Here is a 19522-nt window from a genome sequence, read left to right on the forward strand (position 1 = left end):
ACATCCTTAGGGAAAAAGTATAAAAACAAAGGAAAAAACCCCAAACACCTCTGATTCATACTGGATAAATTGCCTATTAAACTTTGTCCCACAATAAGGAGAAACTGGGAAAGTTGGCAAGCATGGGATAGCAGAAAGACAGGTAAGTGGGAGGAAGACGAGGGTTAAATAAATGGGAATAAAATTAAATTAGTTTTTAATGTTGCCTTTCAGAAGTTCAAAATAAATAATTTGTTAGAGATTTCTACTGATACCTGCTGAATATCTATTACACCAGCTGGAGGGGATTTTGCTATGTAAGAGTTATTTCTGAGTATTATAAAGGCTGTACTTATATCAGTTTGGAAACATAAGTCAAAGAAGACATTTAGCACTTACAAGAACACCGTTCTGTGAAAACATCTCTTTCCACATAATGGCAAACACAATTCAAACAAATTAAATACAGTGAAACCCACTTGACAAGGCTGACCTTTGTGATGCCCATGTGAGCAATCAGGGTGTTCGTGGTACTCAGGATATGGTCTGAAAAGCACATATTCAGATCAGAATATATGAATGGTATTTTCCCTTCCCAGAAGGTAGAATCATCTAAAACATTTTCTTGATCTTCTCTGTTGTGATACTGTTCTCAATTGTTTTGTATGATTAGAACTAGAACTGGGTTCTACAGCAAGCTGAACCAGAAGAATTTCACCTGTGACTTCCACAGATGAAGGACTGAATACGTCCTTATAGCGAAGTCCAAGAACCCTGCAGGAATTCTGTATTTGACTGTAGAAAAAAAAAATGGGTTTTATCAAGTCTTCCTTTTTATTTTTTTTCAACATAGCTCTTGATGATTGAATCTATGCAGTCTCCACGTATAATCCAGGATCAAGTTCCTTGCTTTGGCTTTGAGCTGCTCTAGGCTTTTTGAGTGGCCATGGACCAAGTACCACGTTGGGATCAGAAAGCTGATGATTCCATATGAAATGCTAAGGTAGAGCATCGGTCTCCCATTCCTCTTGGCTTTGAATGATGTGAGGAAAAAGCATTGAGAAAACTGCCGTAAGCATTTAATTTTTTCTTCCAGTGACCTTCCTAGGAACAAGATAAGAGCGGAAAGGCAATCTGTTTTATCCAAACCTAATCACCAAGGAAGCCTCCAAGTACCAGTGTTTTGGATCAACTGGCTTGACGACACTTGGAATGGTGAAACAACCCTCTGACAGTGGCAGCTTATGCCTAGAAAGGCTCAAGAGGGAGAGCACCAGCTGCTCTCCCAGCTGCTGTGTCCTTCCTGCACATCCCAAGAGTTACAAGGGAAAGAGAAGTGATGCCAGGAGTGCTGTGCCAGGTTGGTGGTGTTCTCCTTGTGGTCATAGAAGGTTGTTTTCCTTTTGGCTTAAGGACTGATGCTTTGGGCAACTTCAGCATCATCAGATGCTGAAGATGATGGTCCTAAGCAACTGCAGTGTCTCACCACTGTATGATGCTAAAAAGCTTTTTCTCCTCAATGAAGAGACAAAAGTTGCTGCTTGTGGTAGCACATCCATTGCCAGAGAACAACATGTTGTCCATGACAGACAGAGGGAATTATTTGTTGTTAGTGAACTGATGACACATTTCTGATCAAGGTGACATTCCTTTTGATGCCCCTGCCTGTTAACTTGGCCTCTGGAGGCAGCTGCTAACAAGTTTATGAAAGCAACAGACACTAAAACAACAGCTCCCACAATTCTTAATTCCAGGGACAGAGTGGGGACTCCTAGAAACCCTACTGTGAGGAGCCTGAGACCTGGTAACTGAGTGATGGGTGAAGGAGCTGTGGAAGGGGACAGCCCAGCAAGTTCATAAGGGTTGGTGGGGCCTGGCTGGGGGCTGCCACCTCCCCAGGGCTGAGGTGCTCAGTAAGAATGACTTCTGGAATTGTCCACCCGGTTCCAGCTGTTCAGTCAGTGGATATCTTTTTTGAAGCAATTTAAGAGCCTGTGGTATTCTGCTGCCGTAGCGGTCTGCAGCGTTAGTCAAAGCAATTCTGCTCTCAGCTCAAGTCTAATTAAGGGTAGCTCTTGCGTAAAGTGAGTTAAATTCAGTAGTCACAGCCCAGACCCCATGGAAAATAGTCTAATTCAACTACAGTAATACAGTGTAATATAAATATAATGGAAATACAAAACCATATAATTTAATTTGACATGACTGGCAGTATTTTGCTTAAGTCGGTGAAAATGCACGAGTGCAAACACTGAACTTCCCTCTTCGATCTTTTAGCGTTAGTGTACTCGGAAGGACATTTCAGGATGACTTTGCACAGCAGCAACCCAAACGAACGCACTGAAATATGCATATTTCAAGCTCTCTTTTGAAAATATATGCACATTCATAATTTTTAAATGTCTTAGTTGCAGTAAATTGAATTAAGTATGGCCTGTATTTTTCTACACTTTTCCTGTGTGCTCAAAGGAGGGAAACAAATCCACACGGAAAATCCAGGTGAGCCACGGCCTCAAACCAGTGCCTTTAGCCAAGAAGCCTTCCTGCCTGTGCAAGCCCAGCTGCCCCTCCACCAGCAGTCCTGCCACAGGAAAGGTCCTGGCCCCTTCCCAGGCCAAGGGGAGCTGCAGGGACCAAACTGCTGGTGCTGCTGCCATCGGCTCCTGGCACAGCAGGACACGCAGAGCTTTGGGCACTCTGTGCCCACCTGCCCCATCCTGCCATCACTGCCAGCAGCAGAGACCAGCTGGGATCCTGCACAGCAGTGAAAGAAAGGCTGCAGTGTAGATTATTTTTTTTCTTTTCCCCCAGTAAGTTTGCAGGGCTACAGGCAAGGAGTGGGTGAGAGCCTGGGAAACACTTATAGGGGGTTAGGAAAATTCATAGAATCGTGGAATTGAGTTGGAAGGGACCTTAAAGACTGTCTAGTTCCAACCCCCCTGCCATGGGCAGGGACACCTTTCCTTAGACCAGGTTGCTCAGAACCCCATCCAACCTAGCCTTGAACACTTCCAGGGTTGGGGTATCCACAGGTTCACTGGGCAACCTGCTCCAGCGTCTCACCACCCCCACAGCGAAGAATTTTTTCCTCAATATCTAATCTAAACCTACTCTCTTCCAGTCTGAAGCCATTCTCCCTTGTCCTGTGCCCTCTCCACCCTGTTCTGCTCTTCTGAGGTTCGGGGCATTTCCACAAGGACCCAACCCAGACCAGACCCAGGGATCCCAACACCTTCATCCCAAGATCCCAACACCTTCATCCCAAGATCCCGACACCTTCACGCCGGGACCCCAAGACCTTCCTCCTGGAACCCCAACACCTTCATCCCAGCATCCCAACACCTTTGGCCCAGGATCTCAACACCTTCATCCCTTCATCCCAGGACCCCAACACCTTTGGCCCTTCATCCTGGGATTCCAACACCCTCACCTCATTATCCCAACACCTTCACATCCCAACACCCTCACCTCGTTATACCAACACCCTCACATCCCAACAGCCCCACCTCGTTATCCCAACCCCTTCCCCTCCCGCCGCCCTGGGCCCCCCTCAGGCCCCCGCCGCGCGCCTGCGCGCGCCTGCGCAGAGCCCTTGGGCGGGCGGCGCGGCCATGGCGGGTTGGACGTGCTGCCGGGTGGCCGCCGTGTCCTGCCTGGTGCTCTGCCTCTCCCTCCTCCTGCCGCGGACCTTCCTGCCCCGGGGCGGCGGCCGGCAGGAGCCCGGGGCCGCGCCGCACGCAGCGCCCGCGCCGCCCGACGGTAAGAGGCCGCTCCTCGCCGTCGCTCCCCCCCGTCCCTCCCCGCCCCGATCCCGCTGCCCGGCGTGATCCCAGGGCGGGGGCACCGTGAGGGAGCTCCGCCAACCGGGATGGGAGCGTGGCGTAGTTCCCCCTTCCCCCATGCTCCTCCCTTAGGGACGTGTGAAGTGGCAGAGGACTCATTCGTTATTATCGCTGTGATTTACCTCATTTTTTTTTTTTAATCTTCCAAATTTCATTTCATTTATGTGTGGGCTGTTAAAGCTGCTGAAAAGTGACATACTCGTACCATTTTGTTTTTTATGGTTTTTTTTCATTGCGTTACATCACTTTTTATTTGAAAGCTTCATTTAGTTGTTTTCTGTACAGAATGCTTTTGTTGTTGCATATGAAATAAAATTTCATTTTAATTACCTTCATTGTTTAGTTTCCTACTCCCAGCGGTTTACATTTTATTTTCATGCACCAGATCCTCATCGTGCTGTGCCACTTGATGACTCATTTGGGCTCACGTCCTGTCCCTTGAGCTGTGTCCTGTGTCCTTCGTGCCTGCCCTACCACTCTGCGTGTAGCCTCCTCAGTTGTGGAGGGATGGGTTCATACAAGCATCTCCCATTCTTTTTATGCCCATTGCCTTCTACTGTGGGTGTTTTTCCCCAAGGCACTTTATCAGAGTAGGTGGTATCGTAGCCCCAGGTCCTGGCAGAGCAGGAGTTCTGCCCAGGGCTACCCGCAAGCCAGAGGTGAGACCCACAGAAGTGCAGAGAACTTACAGGTTCTACTGGATGCTGTCCCACAGGGACTCATGTTCAGTGACTGTATCTTGTGCATCCTTCCGACAGCTTGGTTATTCCCTGTCTGCACACTTCAGTGACATTACATTCCTTTACCAGGGTTTTATAAGGACCTTTAGGCTGAAGTTACTGCTAAAACAATGTTACGTTGAACTGAAACGTGCGATTTCCATAGTACAGCCACCATTCCATGGTTACCGAGTGTGTCCTTGGCCTATAAGAACTTGAAAATCGGTTTGTCAACATTGTAGATTTGCAGGTTTATAATTTCATTGCAGAATCTCCTAACACTGAAAACCTGGAATGGTAGCCGGGTTTTTGACAGCACATCAAGAGCAGTGCTGTGAGGGCACCGTGCTGGGCCCTACAAAGGCCCAGCAGGCAATACAGGGGCTTGGTGAGGATTGTGGAGTCACCTGCCTGAAGCGGGGATGGGAGGAGATGCTCTGGGAGGTCCTACCTGTCTCCCCGTTAACTTCTCTCCCCGTGCGGCTCCAGACTGATCCTGCAGTGTTGCCAGATGATGGAGTTTGACACACCATTTTCCCACAGCAGTGCTGTGCTAGGCAGTTGCCAGTTAATGTTGTGGTGCTTCTTTCTTTGGCTGACAGAAAAATAAGCTCTAAAAAAACTCAATGAAAAACTTGCCCCCAAATTATTTCCAGTGACATCTGCCTGATGAATGATGCTCATACCTGAGCAGTGCTGTAATAAGCTGACTTATCACCACCAATTTTAAATGCTTGAAATAGGTAGCATAAATACTCTGTCCATCATCACTATGTAGTATAAATACTGTTCCCATCATCCTGCGGAGATCAGAGTACAGAAGGAGTCAGTGTGTGTCTGGTGCAGTGCAGGCACTCAGCTTGCTCTCCTGTTGCACCCCAGCACCTGTCTTTGGCTGAAGATGTAATACCTCAGCTGATCGGTTTCAGATGAGAGTTTATAGCCCATATTTTCAATTTGATAGCAGGAATTTCATTACACCCGCTCCGCAGACCAAACTTTATTTCACCTGAAGTTATTTTTTTATTGGAAGAATAAATCTTGATTGAACAGTTCAATTCATATCTCTGTCATTAGTCGTCCTCTTCGGTGCACTGATAACCGCAGTTACCTGACGGGAGTTTCAGGGACTTGAAGTAATCATGTCATTCTTGAAGTTAATAAAGTGCTTATTGTAGTCTTGGGGGCAAAATGTCTCTGAATAAAACATGGTTAAAGTTTACTACCATTTGTTAGAACTCACTGTTACCAGAAGGCTTTTTATTGAAACAGGCTTTAAGCATGGGAATGGCACTTTCTCTAATAAAGCTATTTTCAGAGGTCTCTTTTAGGAAAATGGTGAGCATAGAACTATAGAGGTTAATATTATATTCCAGATGGGACTGTTGTTCTTTTTCACAGTAATAGTTTCATGTATATGAAAAAGCTTATTTAAAGACCGTACTGTGCACTTAACACGTTTCTAGTCTACTTCATAGGCAGGCATTGGAATTTTTTTGTCTTTTGTAAGAAAGAGGGGAAAAAAAAGGGCTACTAGCAGTCTAAAAAGTACATTTTAAGTCCAGTGTTCATAAATATGTGCCATGCATTTTATGAAGCTACTCTCTAAGCTGGTAGTTTCAGGAAAACCGTACAGCTCCATGACAGTAACAGTCTGTCTGCATTCTTACGAACAATCAAGTGGCATCAGCTTTACAAGAAAAATACATGACAGTTCAGGTAATGCCTCTACTCAGCTGGGATTTATGCAATGCACACATCAGTTGCCTGATCAGGTGTCCCAAAGAAAATGAAGATTTTTCCATTTGGGTTAGTTTTTGTGGTTTTAACCTGCACCTGCAGTATTTAATAAAAAAAAAAATCAAGCATTTGACTGTGTCCATTAAAAACACCCGTGCGGAGGTGTAAAGTAAGGATTTCAAAATTGTCATGCTTTCTAATCTTGTTGGGTAGGTTTCTAGAGTTGTGTTGTTCGGCAGAGCTACAGCTATTTTGTAAATATCAGTAAAAGAGCAAGAACTAAATTAATGGATACTGTTCATCTAGTTCACCTTGATGTTAGACTGCCAGAATGAGAAGTGTTTATAAAAACACTTAGAAGACAAAAATATAAATGAGTGCACATGTAAAAAATCTAAAACATACGTTTTGTGATAGTGTATAATACTGAAATAGAGAGTTCCCTCCACAGTGAACCAAATGAGCTGGCAGTGTTATAAAAAGGATTAATTACTTGGGCTTTCTGTGGGCAGACATGTTTGAGAACTTAGAGGGTGTTAAAGAATAGCAGTAGAAATTATGTAATGGCTTGAAAGAGAATTTAGATTAAATGTTAAGAAAGCAATTTCTGTGTAGATTATTCTAAGCTATTATACCAAACATGGAGGTTATGCAAGAAAACCTGGAAGGGCATTTTCTGTCTAGACAACATAAAGTTACATTATTGCCAAGTCCATATGTGTTTCTGTATGTGCCACAAGCAGCTTTAGAACCCTTTGGCCAATTCATCTCACTGGATAGAGAGGGGCAGAAAATAAATAGTTTATGAAAATACACTGCTGAGAGGGGCTTAAGATTGATTCCAGTGTCCTGAGGTGAAGACTTCAACCAGAAAGGGAGGTCCTGCATGTCCTAGTTAGCAAAAGCTTTGCTTAGAGCACACATCTTTCTGTTGGACTTTCAAGTCCAACAGAACAGGGGAGGACAATGTACAAAATTTTTGAGTTCTGAATCTCACAAAAGTATATTTCCTTTCTGTGGCAGTCTGAAAAAGTGGTGGTTTTCCTTGTCACTCACTATGATCAGCATTTTACCCAGAAAATGTAAATGGCACCTAAGCCTCTTCAAACATGGGAGTCAGTGTACAGTTTGAAGACAGGATATAGGATTGGGATTTACATTGCTGAGGCAGGAGGGTAGTTCTGGATCCAACTGTCACGTTTTTTCAGTTAAAGCTGGTTTGTTCTTGGGGCTGTGTTTTTTTGTTAGGTTTTTTTTGCATGCAGAGTAAGAAACAGTAAATGTCTTACTTGGAAAGAACGCACTTAATCTTAGCATTTCCAAACCAAAGTAGTGTGAACGTGGTTTTGAGATGGAAAGAAAAACAAAAAGGCAGAGCATGAGCAGAACTGTGGGTGCCCCTGGGAGCTGCTCTGTTGAGATTGGAGGAGCAATAAGAACAGCATCCTTTGCTGTCATTGTGGACAAGTCACAGCTTCCCAGACTGACATTTCCCACCTTTAACCCTCCTCCTACTGGGGGTCTTCTGGGGTCTGAAGAACATGCACATTTTATAAGTGAAGCCATGTGTCGTGAATCTCCTGATGAAGGAAGTACAAACCTTATGTAGCAATGTACTGTACGTCAAACTTTATTTTTTTATTATATATGTACGTATGTGTCCCATCATTTTACAACTGCTCATACGTTGCAGAAAGATGTATTACCCGGACTAAAGAGTTGCTGAATCATACAGTAACTTAAGTCTAAATAACTTTATAAATAGTCAAGGTTGGGCTCAGTAGCAATTCCTAAGCCACATTAGGTAGAACATGTAACAGCTTTCTTGGAAAAAAGATGCTTGGATGGTCTGAATATCATCATCTGGTTGGCTGTTGTATTAGTTGTGTTGTAGTTTTTAAGATTTGCTTTTTTTTCAGTTGAGTGTTAATATTTTGTTAAAAGATTAAAAACCCTATAGTCATTCTAATGTGAAAATGCCGTTAAGAACTTCATCTACATTCAAAAACCTACAATCTTTTAAGCAACACAAGTATTTGCTGGGGCATGATTTCATTTTTTGACTTAAAGCTATTGAAGGGATGGGATTAGATAAAACATGTTCTGCTTGCCCTGTAGCTTGTTTGCAAAGTTGATTTGAAGCATTAAAGTGACAAAATTATTAAATGTGTTGGATAAATCTTAGGCAGAAGATTGCAAAGCCAGGCAGGGTGTATTCGGTGGAGTTATGACATGAAGCAATCAGGTCTGCATGAAGGCAGCCCTTGGGCTGTCTCAGGGAAGCTGAGAAACATTTCAAAAGCAGAGCAGTGCTGGGCACCCTTCAAAGCTACATGGCGTTAGTGCTCTTCCCACCGCATGGAAAATTGGTCCTGTTGAAGTGCACACCATCAGCACTGGCAGCTGGATGGTGCATCAAGCAAGGACCCAACATGTGCCTTTCTGTGCTCACATAAAAGTGTCACTTGATTTTATTGATGGAGAGCATGTTCTTGTCTCCATTTGAAAGTGGTTTGTTTCATCCCTGAAAATGTGGAATCCAGTCACATCACCTACTGCTGTGTGTGCTGGGGTGTTGGGATTTTTAATAGCACAAGGTATCTTGTTCATTTGACAGTGGCATCCAAATTGTTATGATTTACATTTATATGCTGTGTATACTGTGTATTTAACAGTTTTGTGCATGTGATGCTTTTAAGTTGCCTGTGCCATCAGTTTCATCTGTAATTTGCATGGGTTCTTCACACTAAAAAGCTATGGCAAATAGTATTTTTTTTTAAATAAGGAAATAATTATAAAAGTTTAAAAATCAACAAGGAAGATTTAGAAGTAGGAGACATGAAATTCCCCTATAAAATGATTTTTGATAATGAAATGTATATTGTGTCTCCCTTTGGCCTGATTATCTTTAATTGAATTGAGTCTTTTAAATCACAAGTGAGGCCTTATGGATAATTTAGAAAATTATTCCCTTTAAATACAGCTTCACCTCTTGACAATTATTTTCTACTTTCTTAATATCTCTCTCTTTTTTTTAAATAAAGAACATTTGCATAAGATGTTTTAAAAAGGTTTATCTACCCTGCTGCTTCATCCCCACCTCAGTGATACTGCTCTCTGCACGACACCACACTTGTTTCCAGTGACCTACTGCTACAGGGCATCACGGCTGGAGCAGTGGGATTTGTAAATAAGATGCTGTGCTTTCCATAACAGACTGTGAATAATTCCCCAAAATTTAAGTGCAAGATAACAGCTTCCTCAAAGTTAAGGTAATCTGAGAGCGGGTTTGGTCAGTGATGGTGTACCCTGGCAGTTTCACTAAAGAAGAACTCATAGAATGTGTGCTCTCATCTACAAAAAAAATGTGTTTTTAATAGTAGGACTTCACAAATTATTGATACCACTTCCTAACAAGTGTTTACTACCATTTTCTCTGCTCAGGAATTTAGCTTTCTATGATGGTGTTTCCCAGCAGGACCAAATGTTAAATAAATTTTTCTCTTGCGTTTCATAAAAATCTTTGCAGCTGGCTACTCAGAGAAGTAAAGTTAGTTATTTTCAGTGCGGTTTCAAACCTGGTTTTCATTTCCTTTCTGCAAGCACACGCAGCCTGTCCCAGCACCAGTCAGCAGTGTCCAGGCTGCGTGTGCCAAGGAGGGGGAGTTTCACAGCTGGACCAGGGAGTGAGCTGCAGCCCAGCCTGGCAGGTCCTGTCTCTGGTGCTTTCATCCAACGCCTCCTGCCGCCAAACGCCATGGTGGAGTAGCTGAGTAATTCAGTTCAGACCCAGTCGGCGGAAGGGAATGCAGGTGCACATTCAGGCTCGATATGGAGACAGAAAGCAGGATGTCAACTACACAGAGAGTAAAATAGTGAACTTGATGGCAAAATTGTTGAATTGATGGCAGCAAGAAAACGGAATAATGTGTGAGCTTAAATTTATTGAGGCTCATGTGCCTTTCAGTTGGATGAAATCATCTGTAGCGCCATTTCAGGCTCTCTGCAGTCTTACGCTAGCATCTGTACATCCATATATGCTTTCTCTCCTTTCTTGTTTTATATTACCTCTGCCTAGAAAGGCTAGAAAGGCTAGAAACCTCTAAATGTTTTCCCTCTAAAATGCCAAAGATAATACGCCCCAAGCTATGTTCAGTCTCCTTTTTTACACTGCTTTACCTCAGACCTTTTTAAGGAAAACAGCTTGAGGGGCCACCACTTTTCTTTATCTTTCATTACTCGCTTGGTAAAATCAGGTAAAATACTATTTCTTATGGCAGTAGTCGAAAATCCGTACTGAGCAAACACTGCAGCCATATATCAGGGTGTTGGATGTGTGGTGGTTTGCATAATATTGAAAGATCAGGCTCACAGCAGAAAACCAATATGTTGTTGGGGTTTCTTTTGATCAGAGAAATAAGAAAAATTTTGGGGTTTCATCCTGTCGGAGATGCTGATTCATAGGGTATTCAGACAAGTTTTTTATATATATATATATATATATATATACACCTGCTAAACCCCATGCTTTGTTAATTGCATGCCAGCTTTTTCTCTTCTTAAAATTAAGAGGTTTTAATGGTGTAATTTTACTCAAATTTTATAGGAGTAAAATTGCTGGGAGTAAATTGCTGTAAGTAAACCCTAACTCCTAGCACTGCAGATCGTAAGTGACTGAAGATTGGGATTACAGACTTAGTACTTACAGCCCAACAGGTTACTTATTCATTGGTGGTCATGCATTTACAAGTAGAGAAAATAGGTCAGCTGCACCTGCTGCAGCTTTAGGCTGCATGTAAAAGGGTGAAAAGTAATTGAAGAAAAATGATCATTGTGTGGTTTTTTTCAGGGAAGCTTGGTCGCTTTCCACTGAGGATGCATTCCCATGCCACTCCTGACGGCCGAGCTGCCCCTCATTTTCCAAGGTCTCACCTTGCTGAAGCAGTTGCCAAAGCCAAGGCAGGTGGAGGTGGTAGTGGAAGCACTGGTGGAACTGGGAGAGGTCTTGTGGGGCAGATTATCCCTATATACGGATTTGGCATCTTCTTATATATCCTGTACATTTTATTTAAGGTAAGACCAACATAAATTGAAAAGTCGGGGAAATAACAAAAAACTTTGGAAAAGAAATTATGCTCTCAATTGTGTACCTCATTCCTGTTCAGCTCTGCTCAAAGAAAATGCTTATTTTGGACTTTTGACTGTTGGTCAAAAGATTGGAGTATCCTGTGGGTTTTGCTGTTGCAAAGACTGTAGCACAGGGACAAGTTGCTCTGATCCTGCATCAGCCTTTGACCTCTTACAATTTTTTTAAGGATATTTTTTCCCCCCTGGAAATGTGTATGTCTAGAACAATGTTAGATTAATTTTGAATATACACATAGTATTCTTTTCCTTTATTTGTGACTACATATTCTACGTACTGTATATGTCATATGTTGCTTTATGTATTTAAAGTGGCAGAGAGGGATTAGAGTAACTGTGTACCTTTTAGAACTAAAGCACCACTTTTTTGGGGAATGGGAGTTTGTAAGATTGTATTGATCATGATGTAAATGCACTAGCTGAGGAATGGGTTGAAAGCTAGTTAAAAAAAATTCCCCTCAAGTATTTCACATGTGATTTGAACTTCTCATAGATTTTTGTTACACAGACATGATTTGCATGTAGGTGATGACAGTCAGCTATGTGGGAGGAGGGAGAAGTGGACTTGTGGAAATGTGGGGGTTTGTTTCCTTTGAATGGGGGCTAAATCCAGCCTGAGCAGTGTCCAAAGAGTTGAGTCTGAGCTGGACAGAGTAAAGAATGAATTGGGTGAACCAATCACAGAGATGAAAAAAATAGCCTGCAGCTTCTGTCCAGAGAAGGGCAACAGAGCTGGGGAAGGGTCTGGAGCACAGCTCTGATAAGGAATGGCTTATTCTAAGAAACCATAGAATCTACATTGAGGCACTGCAGTGTGTCTGAAGAAGCACAGCAGAGCTGGGGAAGGGTCTAGAGCATAAGTCCTATGATAATGGCTGAGGGAGCTGGGGGTGTTTAGCCTGGAGAAAAAGAGGCTTGAGGTGACCTTATGGCTCTCCACAACTACCTGAAAGGAGACTGTAGTCAGGTTAGGGTCAGTCTCTCTCCCAAGTAACAGCGATAGGACAAGAGGAAATGGCCTCAAATTGCTGCACCAGGGGAGGTTTAGATTGGATATTAGGAAAAACTTCTTCACTGAAAGGGTTGTCAAGCACTGGAACAGACTGCCCAGGGAAGTGGTTGAATCGTCATCTCTGGAGGTATTTAAAAGACATGTGGATGTGGCACTTGGAGACATGGTTTAGTGGTGGACTTGGCAGTGTGAGATTTACAGTTGGACTCAATGATTTTAAAAGTATTTTTTAGCCAGCACCTGTCTGTGCTGCAGGTACAAAGTTGGGAAGGAGTAATGGCAGAAACCGTAGCAAGAGGGACGAGTGGGGTCACGTGTAGTTCCTTCAGAGCCTGCCCTTCATTTCACAGTAATTGCCAAATGAGTTTTTTTCCCTCCTATACACAGAATAATGGAATGGAAAATTCAGAAATTATTTTTTATGAGTTATGTTTTCACTATGCTTAAAAATGCCATTTTTTCCAAGTGTCTTTTAGAAGTTTTCAGCGGGCAAGATCTCTCAGGCATCTTTCACAGTTGTCTGTTTTTGCTGCTGGGCATGATTTTCTGTGGTTACCTTCTGGCATGTTTTAGTTTTCTGTATTTTTTCCTGTTGCCTTTGGGGCTGATATAGTACTATTGTGGTATTTCATAGAAGGGTCATCTTTTTTTCACTCCCCAGCTGGCTTCCAAGGGAAAAACTACTCCTGCAGAGCGGAAATGCCCAGCTGCTACACCTGGAAACATGAAGAGGAAAATTAGTGAGTATGACTTCGAGTTATATCTGTGTAGCTCTTGGCATGGTCCATGGTTCTTCAAGTTCTGGGCACACTCTAAAGCTGCTGTTTGCCTCCCATAAAGAGCAAGCCAGAAGCTTCTGTGTTAGAGTGAGCAAGAATTAAAGTGAATTACTGCACCATCACTTTCTAATCTCATTCAGCTAATGAGACTCTGCAATAGTGGCTTGATCCCAAGCCCCTCTGGAAGGAATGGCTTTTCATGAGGTTTGCTGAATTAACTGTACGGATTTGCTGAAAAGCTGTGTAGCTAATGATTAAAAATGGATAATAGGATGTCCATCTATAATTATTCTGTAATCCGTAATAGTCTAGTAATAGTACAGAGATATATTATAAAAGCTAGCTTCATTTCTTTGAATTTGTGAGTTTTTAGCCTTTATCAGGCACTCCCCTAATTTGTCCCTTCCTTTTTTTTGCAATGGGCAAAGTTTTCGTGCGTGCAATAAAAACAGCAAATAGTATTCTGAAGTGTTATTTTGATATTACCTAAACATTGGTCAGAATAGGTTCAACTATTTGCAGACACTTATTAGATAAATTAATAAGCTTGCTATTGAAGATTGGAGGAGTACTTACAATAACAGTATTTAAACGTGTTGTGTTTAGCTGGCTAAACTGTATTAGGAAGGAAAAGTACTTAGTGTTTTACAGAAAGTGCTATCAGTAAGGTAATTCTCTTAACATAGCTGTAATTATCTTGACATTAATGTGCATATTAGGAATACCTAATGTACTCAGTGCTATAGATTGTGTTTTCAGTGCACTTGTACTGCATTGTTCCTGGAAATTTTGTGCAGTTTAGTAGCACAATTATTAATTGTATTTTTTTTCTCTAATGCTTTGTAAGAGAAACTCAGTTTGCAGTAAGTTAAACATTTGCCATTGTTATAACCCAAAGAACTAGCGATGAAAGTTATTCTGCCTTTCTCTAGAGCTCTTCATTTATATTCCTAAAGCATTCATGGCAAGCTGTAGCAGAGCAGGGGACAGGTCACTGGACTAGGAATCTGAAGACTGAGTCACTACTTACATAGTGACTTGGAGGGAGTAACTTCCTTTCTCTTGGCCAGTTTCCCTTCCTCTGGGTTTAAAGTCTCAGACATGCAAAATAATTACATCAGTGATACATTAAGTAATGACATTCTGTGCAGAATAGAAATCTTTCTAAAAGATGGATGCTTGTGGATGGATTTCTCCATTCCTACTATGCTGGAGTTCCATTGTACCTTTGTGCTGCTTCAATATGTGTGTCCGTAGCAGGTAAATATTTAACTCACCCAGGCTGATTTCAGTTTGTTCTGCAGTGGGGAGCAATGGAATCTCAGTTACGGGATCTTGAGCGCAAGCCACAGAAACCCAACAAGGAGCTCAAGCCTTTTTGTTGACATCCATGCTCTGCCTCTTGGCTGTTAATGCTTTTGGCCAAATGAAAGCCAGTATGGGTGTTCCTGCACGTGTGTCCACTGTTGTACTATAGCCACAGTTTTTGGAAAAGAGTGCAACCATGGCAATGGTGTGCTCTGCTCCCCAGGCAGATTCCATGGGACACTGCTGTTGTTCATCCCTGGCACACCTGCGCAGGGCTGGATAAAGCCATCAAGCCCATGAACTTGATTCTCTTTGAGAAAGAAGTGGTTTCTCAAACCTTGGACTCATTAGAAAATGCTCAAATGACCTTTTGTTTCTGTTTCTGGGGTCCTAAGAGGTAAAATCCACAAGAACTATTAATTCTGGAGTAGGCAGCAAAACAGTATGGTTTCCTTAGGGAAAAAAACAAATAAGCAAACACACAAAAAATTTTTTTTCCTCCTAACTTCAATCTCCAGGGCCCACCCAGTTATTGGGAGGTAGCTTGGGAGCATTTGAAAGAAGGTGCTTTCTGTGTGTCCTGTTACCATTAGTCTTCACCTTCTTAGGCCAAGGAAAGTAGGTAGAACTCTCTAAGCTGCATGTTTTAGTTTCCTCACAGCCAGTTTGGTTTGGTACAGCATATGCTACCTGTGATAATGGGACAGAGATACATTTTCAAAGCTCCTACTGACAGATCTTGGGATGGTTTCTTTGTTTTACAGCCGACTATGAGCTCACTCAACTCCAGGAAAGACTGAGAGAGACAGAAGAAGCTATGGAAAAATTAATCAACAGAGTAGGACCTATGTATGACAGGTGTGTATCAAATTACAGCATTTTAAGGAGAGATCCTGCTCTGATTAGAAATTAAACTTTCTTCCATTATCTATATTAAAATAGCATTTTTATTGCTACTTCAAATTGTAGAAATCTGATTTTACACATCACACTTTTTGTTCTGCAGTTTTTCTCTTTTCAGCATCAATATGTAAAATAAATAATTTTTTCTGACTTCATTTTCCTTAAACAGAATAGCAACTACCCCTACCTTTCCCTTTTTTACAGTGTGTTATTTGGAAGAAGATGACAGGTATGTGTAAACAGAAGCTAAAAGCTCTACATTTAAAGTACATAAAACAACCTGTCCTATGTGACCAAAGTAATGTCCTGAATTTTCTTTTCCAGTTCAATGGCATATTTTTCCAAATTGAAATGCTGTTATAATCTATGTAAATTCCTGTTAGAATAAGCATAAAATATTTCTTTAAGGGCAGAATTGTATAATATCTGATTACATAACTTAGTTCCACCCTTTAAATTCATGCATTTGCTTCTAAATATAAAGGACAAAACAGTTGTAAAATTGGCATTTAAAATTTTATTATGTTTATTAATGTTTGCTAAAAACCTGGTACCACATTATAAACACTGGAAACAAGTCTATGTTTTCCATAAGGAGTATAAAGAACAGATCAGTAGGACAGTGCATAACTGTGGTGTCTGAAAATGGAAATACCATGAATATTTATGTGAGGTTTGCAATCAAAACCAATAGCTGTTCAGGTTGTAATGCATGTTAACTTTTCTGGGCCAGCCAAGGCCTGTTTTAACCCATTCTGTAAGAACAATTCTGTGCTGAACTTGCACATTTTGTTCATTTATGCTTCAAAGTGTGTATTTTTGCCCACTCTGTGCCATACCCTGTATTGCAGCTGCACTTAGCTCAGGCAGACGAGGTGCTGAGCTTGTCCATGTTCAGCCAGGTTCCAGCAGGAGAACCCCTGAGCTGCCCTGGTTTTGTTAGTGGAACAGAAGGGTACCACTGTGACTGTTACTCCTCCATGTTTTGGAGAGCTGACACAATGCTCTGTGCGTACCTTTAAGCTGACAGAAATAGGCTTATGAGCTGCCCAGACTTTGTGCTGACTCTCAGGATAGGATGTTTTTTTTATGGAGAAAATCGGTTTAGGGTCTGATCCAGTATTTGTTCCACTCTGTGTTATTGGCTCAAAGCCTCTATTTAGTAGAACTTCCCTTGTTTGTTCAACCAAACTATTTATATAGATGGATCTAAAGGTCTCAGGGGAAATCAGAATCTGAATCTAATAAAGAATTTTGTATGTAGCCTCTCTGAAGAGGAGGGGGGAAGCACCTCTAGATGGAGCAAATAGCTCTTTTCAAATACAATCAGATTTGGAAGCTTTCTTAACCTACACTGTGATACTCATTAAGTTCAGTAATACTGGATGAATGTATTAAAATAAATCGTATGGTAGAAAGTGTATTTAGAGCACAGAGTACTGAGCTAGGCCTATTCAATCTGGATGTTGATAGATTTAAATAAAAAGGAAAGAGGAAGAGAGTAAAAATTACTTGAGCCTCATTTTTTCATATGCAGTTAAACAGAAATCCTTGCAACAGAAAAGTCAAAGGCAGAAATAACTGGTATCAAGTTTAAAGTAATGCTGAAAGACCCCAGATGAGACCATGTCCCTTTAGACTAGATATGGCAAAGCAGCAGCCAGCTGGACAAGTGAAGTATTAGTAACCAAACCAAAGGTCATACTTTGCATTGTTACAAAACTCGATGTATCACCATAACACACAGTGATTGTCAGAGTGCTGAGGTCTGAGCTCATGCCTCAGTGTCCTCCCACTATACCTCAGGAGCATTCTCCTCCTGGATGAACTGCTCCAGGATTCATTCTGGCTTTCTCCGAGTGAAGATTCTTAGAATCCAAAGACATTCTAATTTTGTGCATTTTCTTAAAAAAAAAAAATTGCTCTCGAAATCTGGATGAGTTGGGAAGGATAGTTTATTCTCAGAGAATGCTGTACCATGGAGAGAAATTCTGATTCAAAGAAATAATATATACTGTCCTGTTTACCAGGCTGTCAATTGGAAAAACTTTCCTTTTTACTGTAAACTGAGCAAATGTGATATGGAAGAGCAAGGCGCTCTGTGGGGTGCCATTTTTGGGTGGTAGCTGCATTTCAATAATGATTACTTTAAGATCATGAAGCTAAAAAAACCACCAGTTAACATGTCTGAGATGCCATGTTAGATTATGGATTTTCACTGCAGTCATGATGGCTCTTTAGGAAATGTTCTACCTCAGAGTAAGAATAAGAAACCTTTATTTTACCTGTTAGTGAACACTTTGGGACTCTACAAAATATTAGCATTGCCATTATGAAAAGTAATGGTTGTGTTGGAGCTACAAATACAGAGAGCAAAAATAATGACCTTTTCTTACACTGTAAATCTGTTGTCCTCTTAGTATTCCTAAGAACATTATATTCTGGTAAATCTCTCATGTGTAGGGCAGCCAGATGTCTTACACATTGCCAGCATCCTACAGTAAGTCTTCCCAGAGGCCTTAAATGGAGTGGGAATAACACGAGCTGTAGTTTCTCCCTCTCTACAGGTTAATTTGTCTATTAAGCAAGGTGTTTGGAGGAGGAATAATCTGAAATACAGACGCCTTGTGCTGCAATAAGACAGGAGTATTTTCTAATGAGAGTATCCTGCATATTAGGAGTTTTCCTGTATGAAGTGCTGCAGTGATGCAGCTGCATTGATTGATCCTATTATCTGAGCTAGCGTATCTTCCCATTGTGCTAAACAGATGGGCCTCTCTGTCTTCATCCGAGTGATATATATTCAAATTAGGTACAGTTTTGTCTGTAAAAGGAGCATTAGTGTGGCAATTCTGTTACAGCTTCAATCAAAGGCAGTTAGCTGATTAAACCATTCCTTTTTTTTTGGGCCTTTTAATTCACGTCTCAAATTCTACATCTGCATAACCCAGACTTTTGAGAAAATGCTGCCTCATAACTTCACTTGTTTTGTGAAACAGATTGCCAGCACAACTTGACAGGACTCAATGTAGCCTCCCTACAGTGTTGGGATATCAACTTCTCAAACTGTGGGGCTAAGTGCCCCTCAGGGGAAGTGCAGATAAAGGATGTTGCCTTGTGATCTCAGTCAAACAGTTTAATCTGGGTAGGTGCTAATGAAACCAGCAGGCCTGCTCCTGAGCTAGGTTCAGTTACAGTCACCTGTGTTTGCAGGTGTGCACAAAAAAAAAATCTAGCTCAGGATCAGAACTCCCATTCCCATTGCACCAACCAGCAGTAGGATGCTAATCTTGGCTTTGAACCAGTGTTACTCTGCCTTTAGTGGAGTAGTCATCGTGTCACCCATCATTCCGCTATATGTAGAGTGGCACGAAGTACCTATTGGAATGATGCTCTAGTCCCAACAGCTGGTAAGAGGAGAAACTGAGGATGTAAGTTTATGAGAATTCAGGCAACTGAAACAAGGTTAAATAGATACTAACCACCTAAAGCAAAAATCATTAATCTGTTTCCAGCTCCTCTCTTCCTATTTCATTCCTAAGATTCACTGAGCATTCACTCTTGGAGATTATGTCTGTCTGATCTCCAGTCCAGAGATCACCAGAGATCATCTCTCTGACCTCACACACTGCCTACAGTTCAGCATTCTGTGCATGCCAAGGCCCACCCTCTCCAAGGAACTAGGAGCAACAGATCCTGACTAAAACACAGGAGCAAGAGATCCCGACCAAAACACAACAAGATCCAAAAGAGCGCTAGAGTAGTGCCTCAGACCCCTGAGACTCTTGAACTGGCACTTACACAAAGATCAAACACCTGCTCAAGGACAACTTAAAGCTCAAGATATCATAATTTTAAACTTGAAACTCAAGATGAAACAAGCACCATCGGTCAGAACCATTTTCACCCCTAAGTACAGCCAATGTCTTTTTTACTCTGACCTACTGAGTTAGTAGAGCACAGACCACCACCCTCCAAATACTCCTTTTTTGTCAATAGGATTTTTAGGAGCCTTTTTCTTTCAAGAGAAAATAACGTGTAATGACTACGTGATCTTATCTGTTGGAAGAATTACTTACTGTTACAGCAGTAAGT

The 19522-nt window shown here is 41.7% G+C and overlaps 1 protein-coding gene across 3 annotated transcripts in view; it reads left to right on the forward strand.

Moving 5' to 3' along the window:
* Positions 1 to 19522, forward strand: part of RIC3 (RIC3 acetylcholine receptor chaperone) — a 52118-nt gene that overhangs the window by 29327 nt on the left and 3269 nt on the right. For 2 of the 3 annotated variants that reach the window (XM_027700775.1, XM_027700785.1), the window contains exons 1-4: positions 3575 to 3738; positions 11130 to 11353; positions 13099 to 13177; positions 15289 to 15382. In XM_027700775.1, coding sequence (XP_027556576.1) covers positions 3591 to 3738; positions 11130 to 11353; positions 13099 to 13177; positions 15289 to 15382 — 545 coding nt within the window. In that variant the 5' untranslated portion in view covers positions 3575 to 3590. Of the gene's footprint in view, positions 1 to 3574; positions 3739 to 11129; positions 11354 to 13098; positions 13178 to 15288; positions 15383 to 19522 lie in introns of those variants that run through there. The other variant, XM_027700791.1, reaches the window with a different exon arrangement.

Source organism: Neopelma chrysocephalum, unplaced genomic scaffold (genome assembly GCF_003984885.1).
Source record: "Neopelma chrysocephalum unplaced genomic scaffold, ASM398488v2 Primary Assembly neopelma1_24, whole genome shotgun sequence".
Taxonomy (NCBI): Eukaryota; Metazoa; Chordata; class Aves; order Passeriformes; family Pipridae; genus Neopelma; species Neopelma chrysocephalum.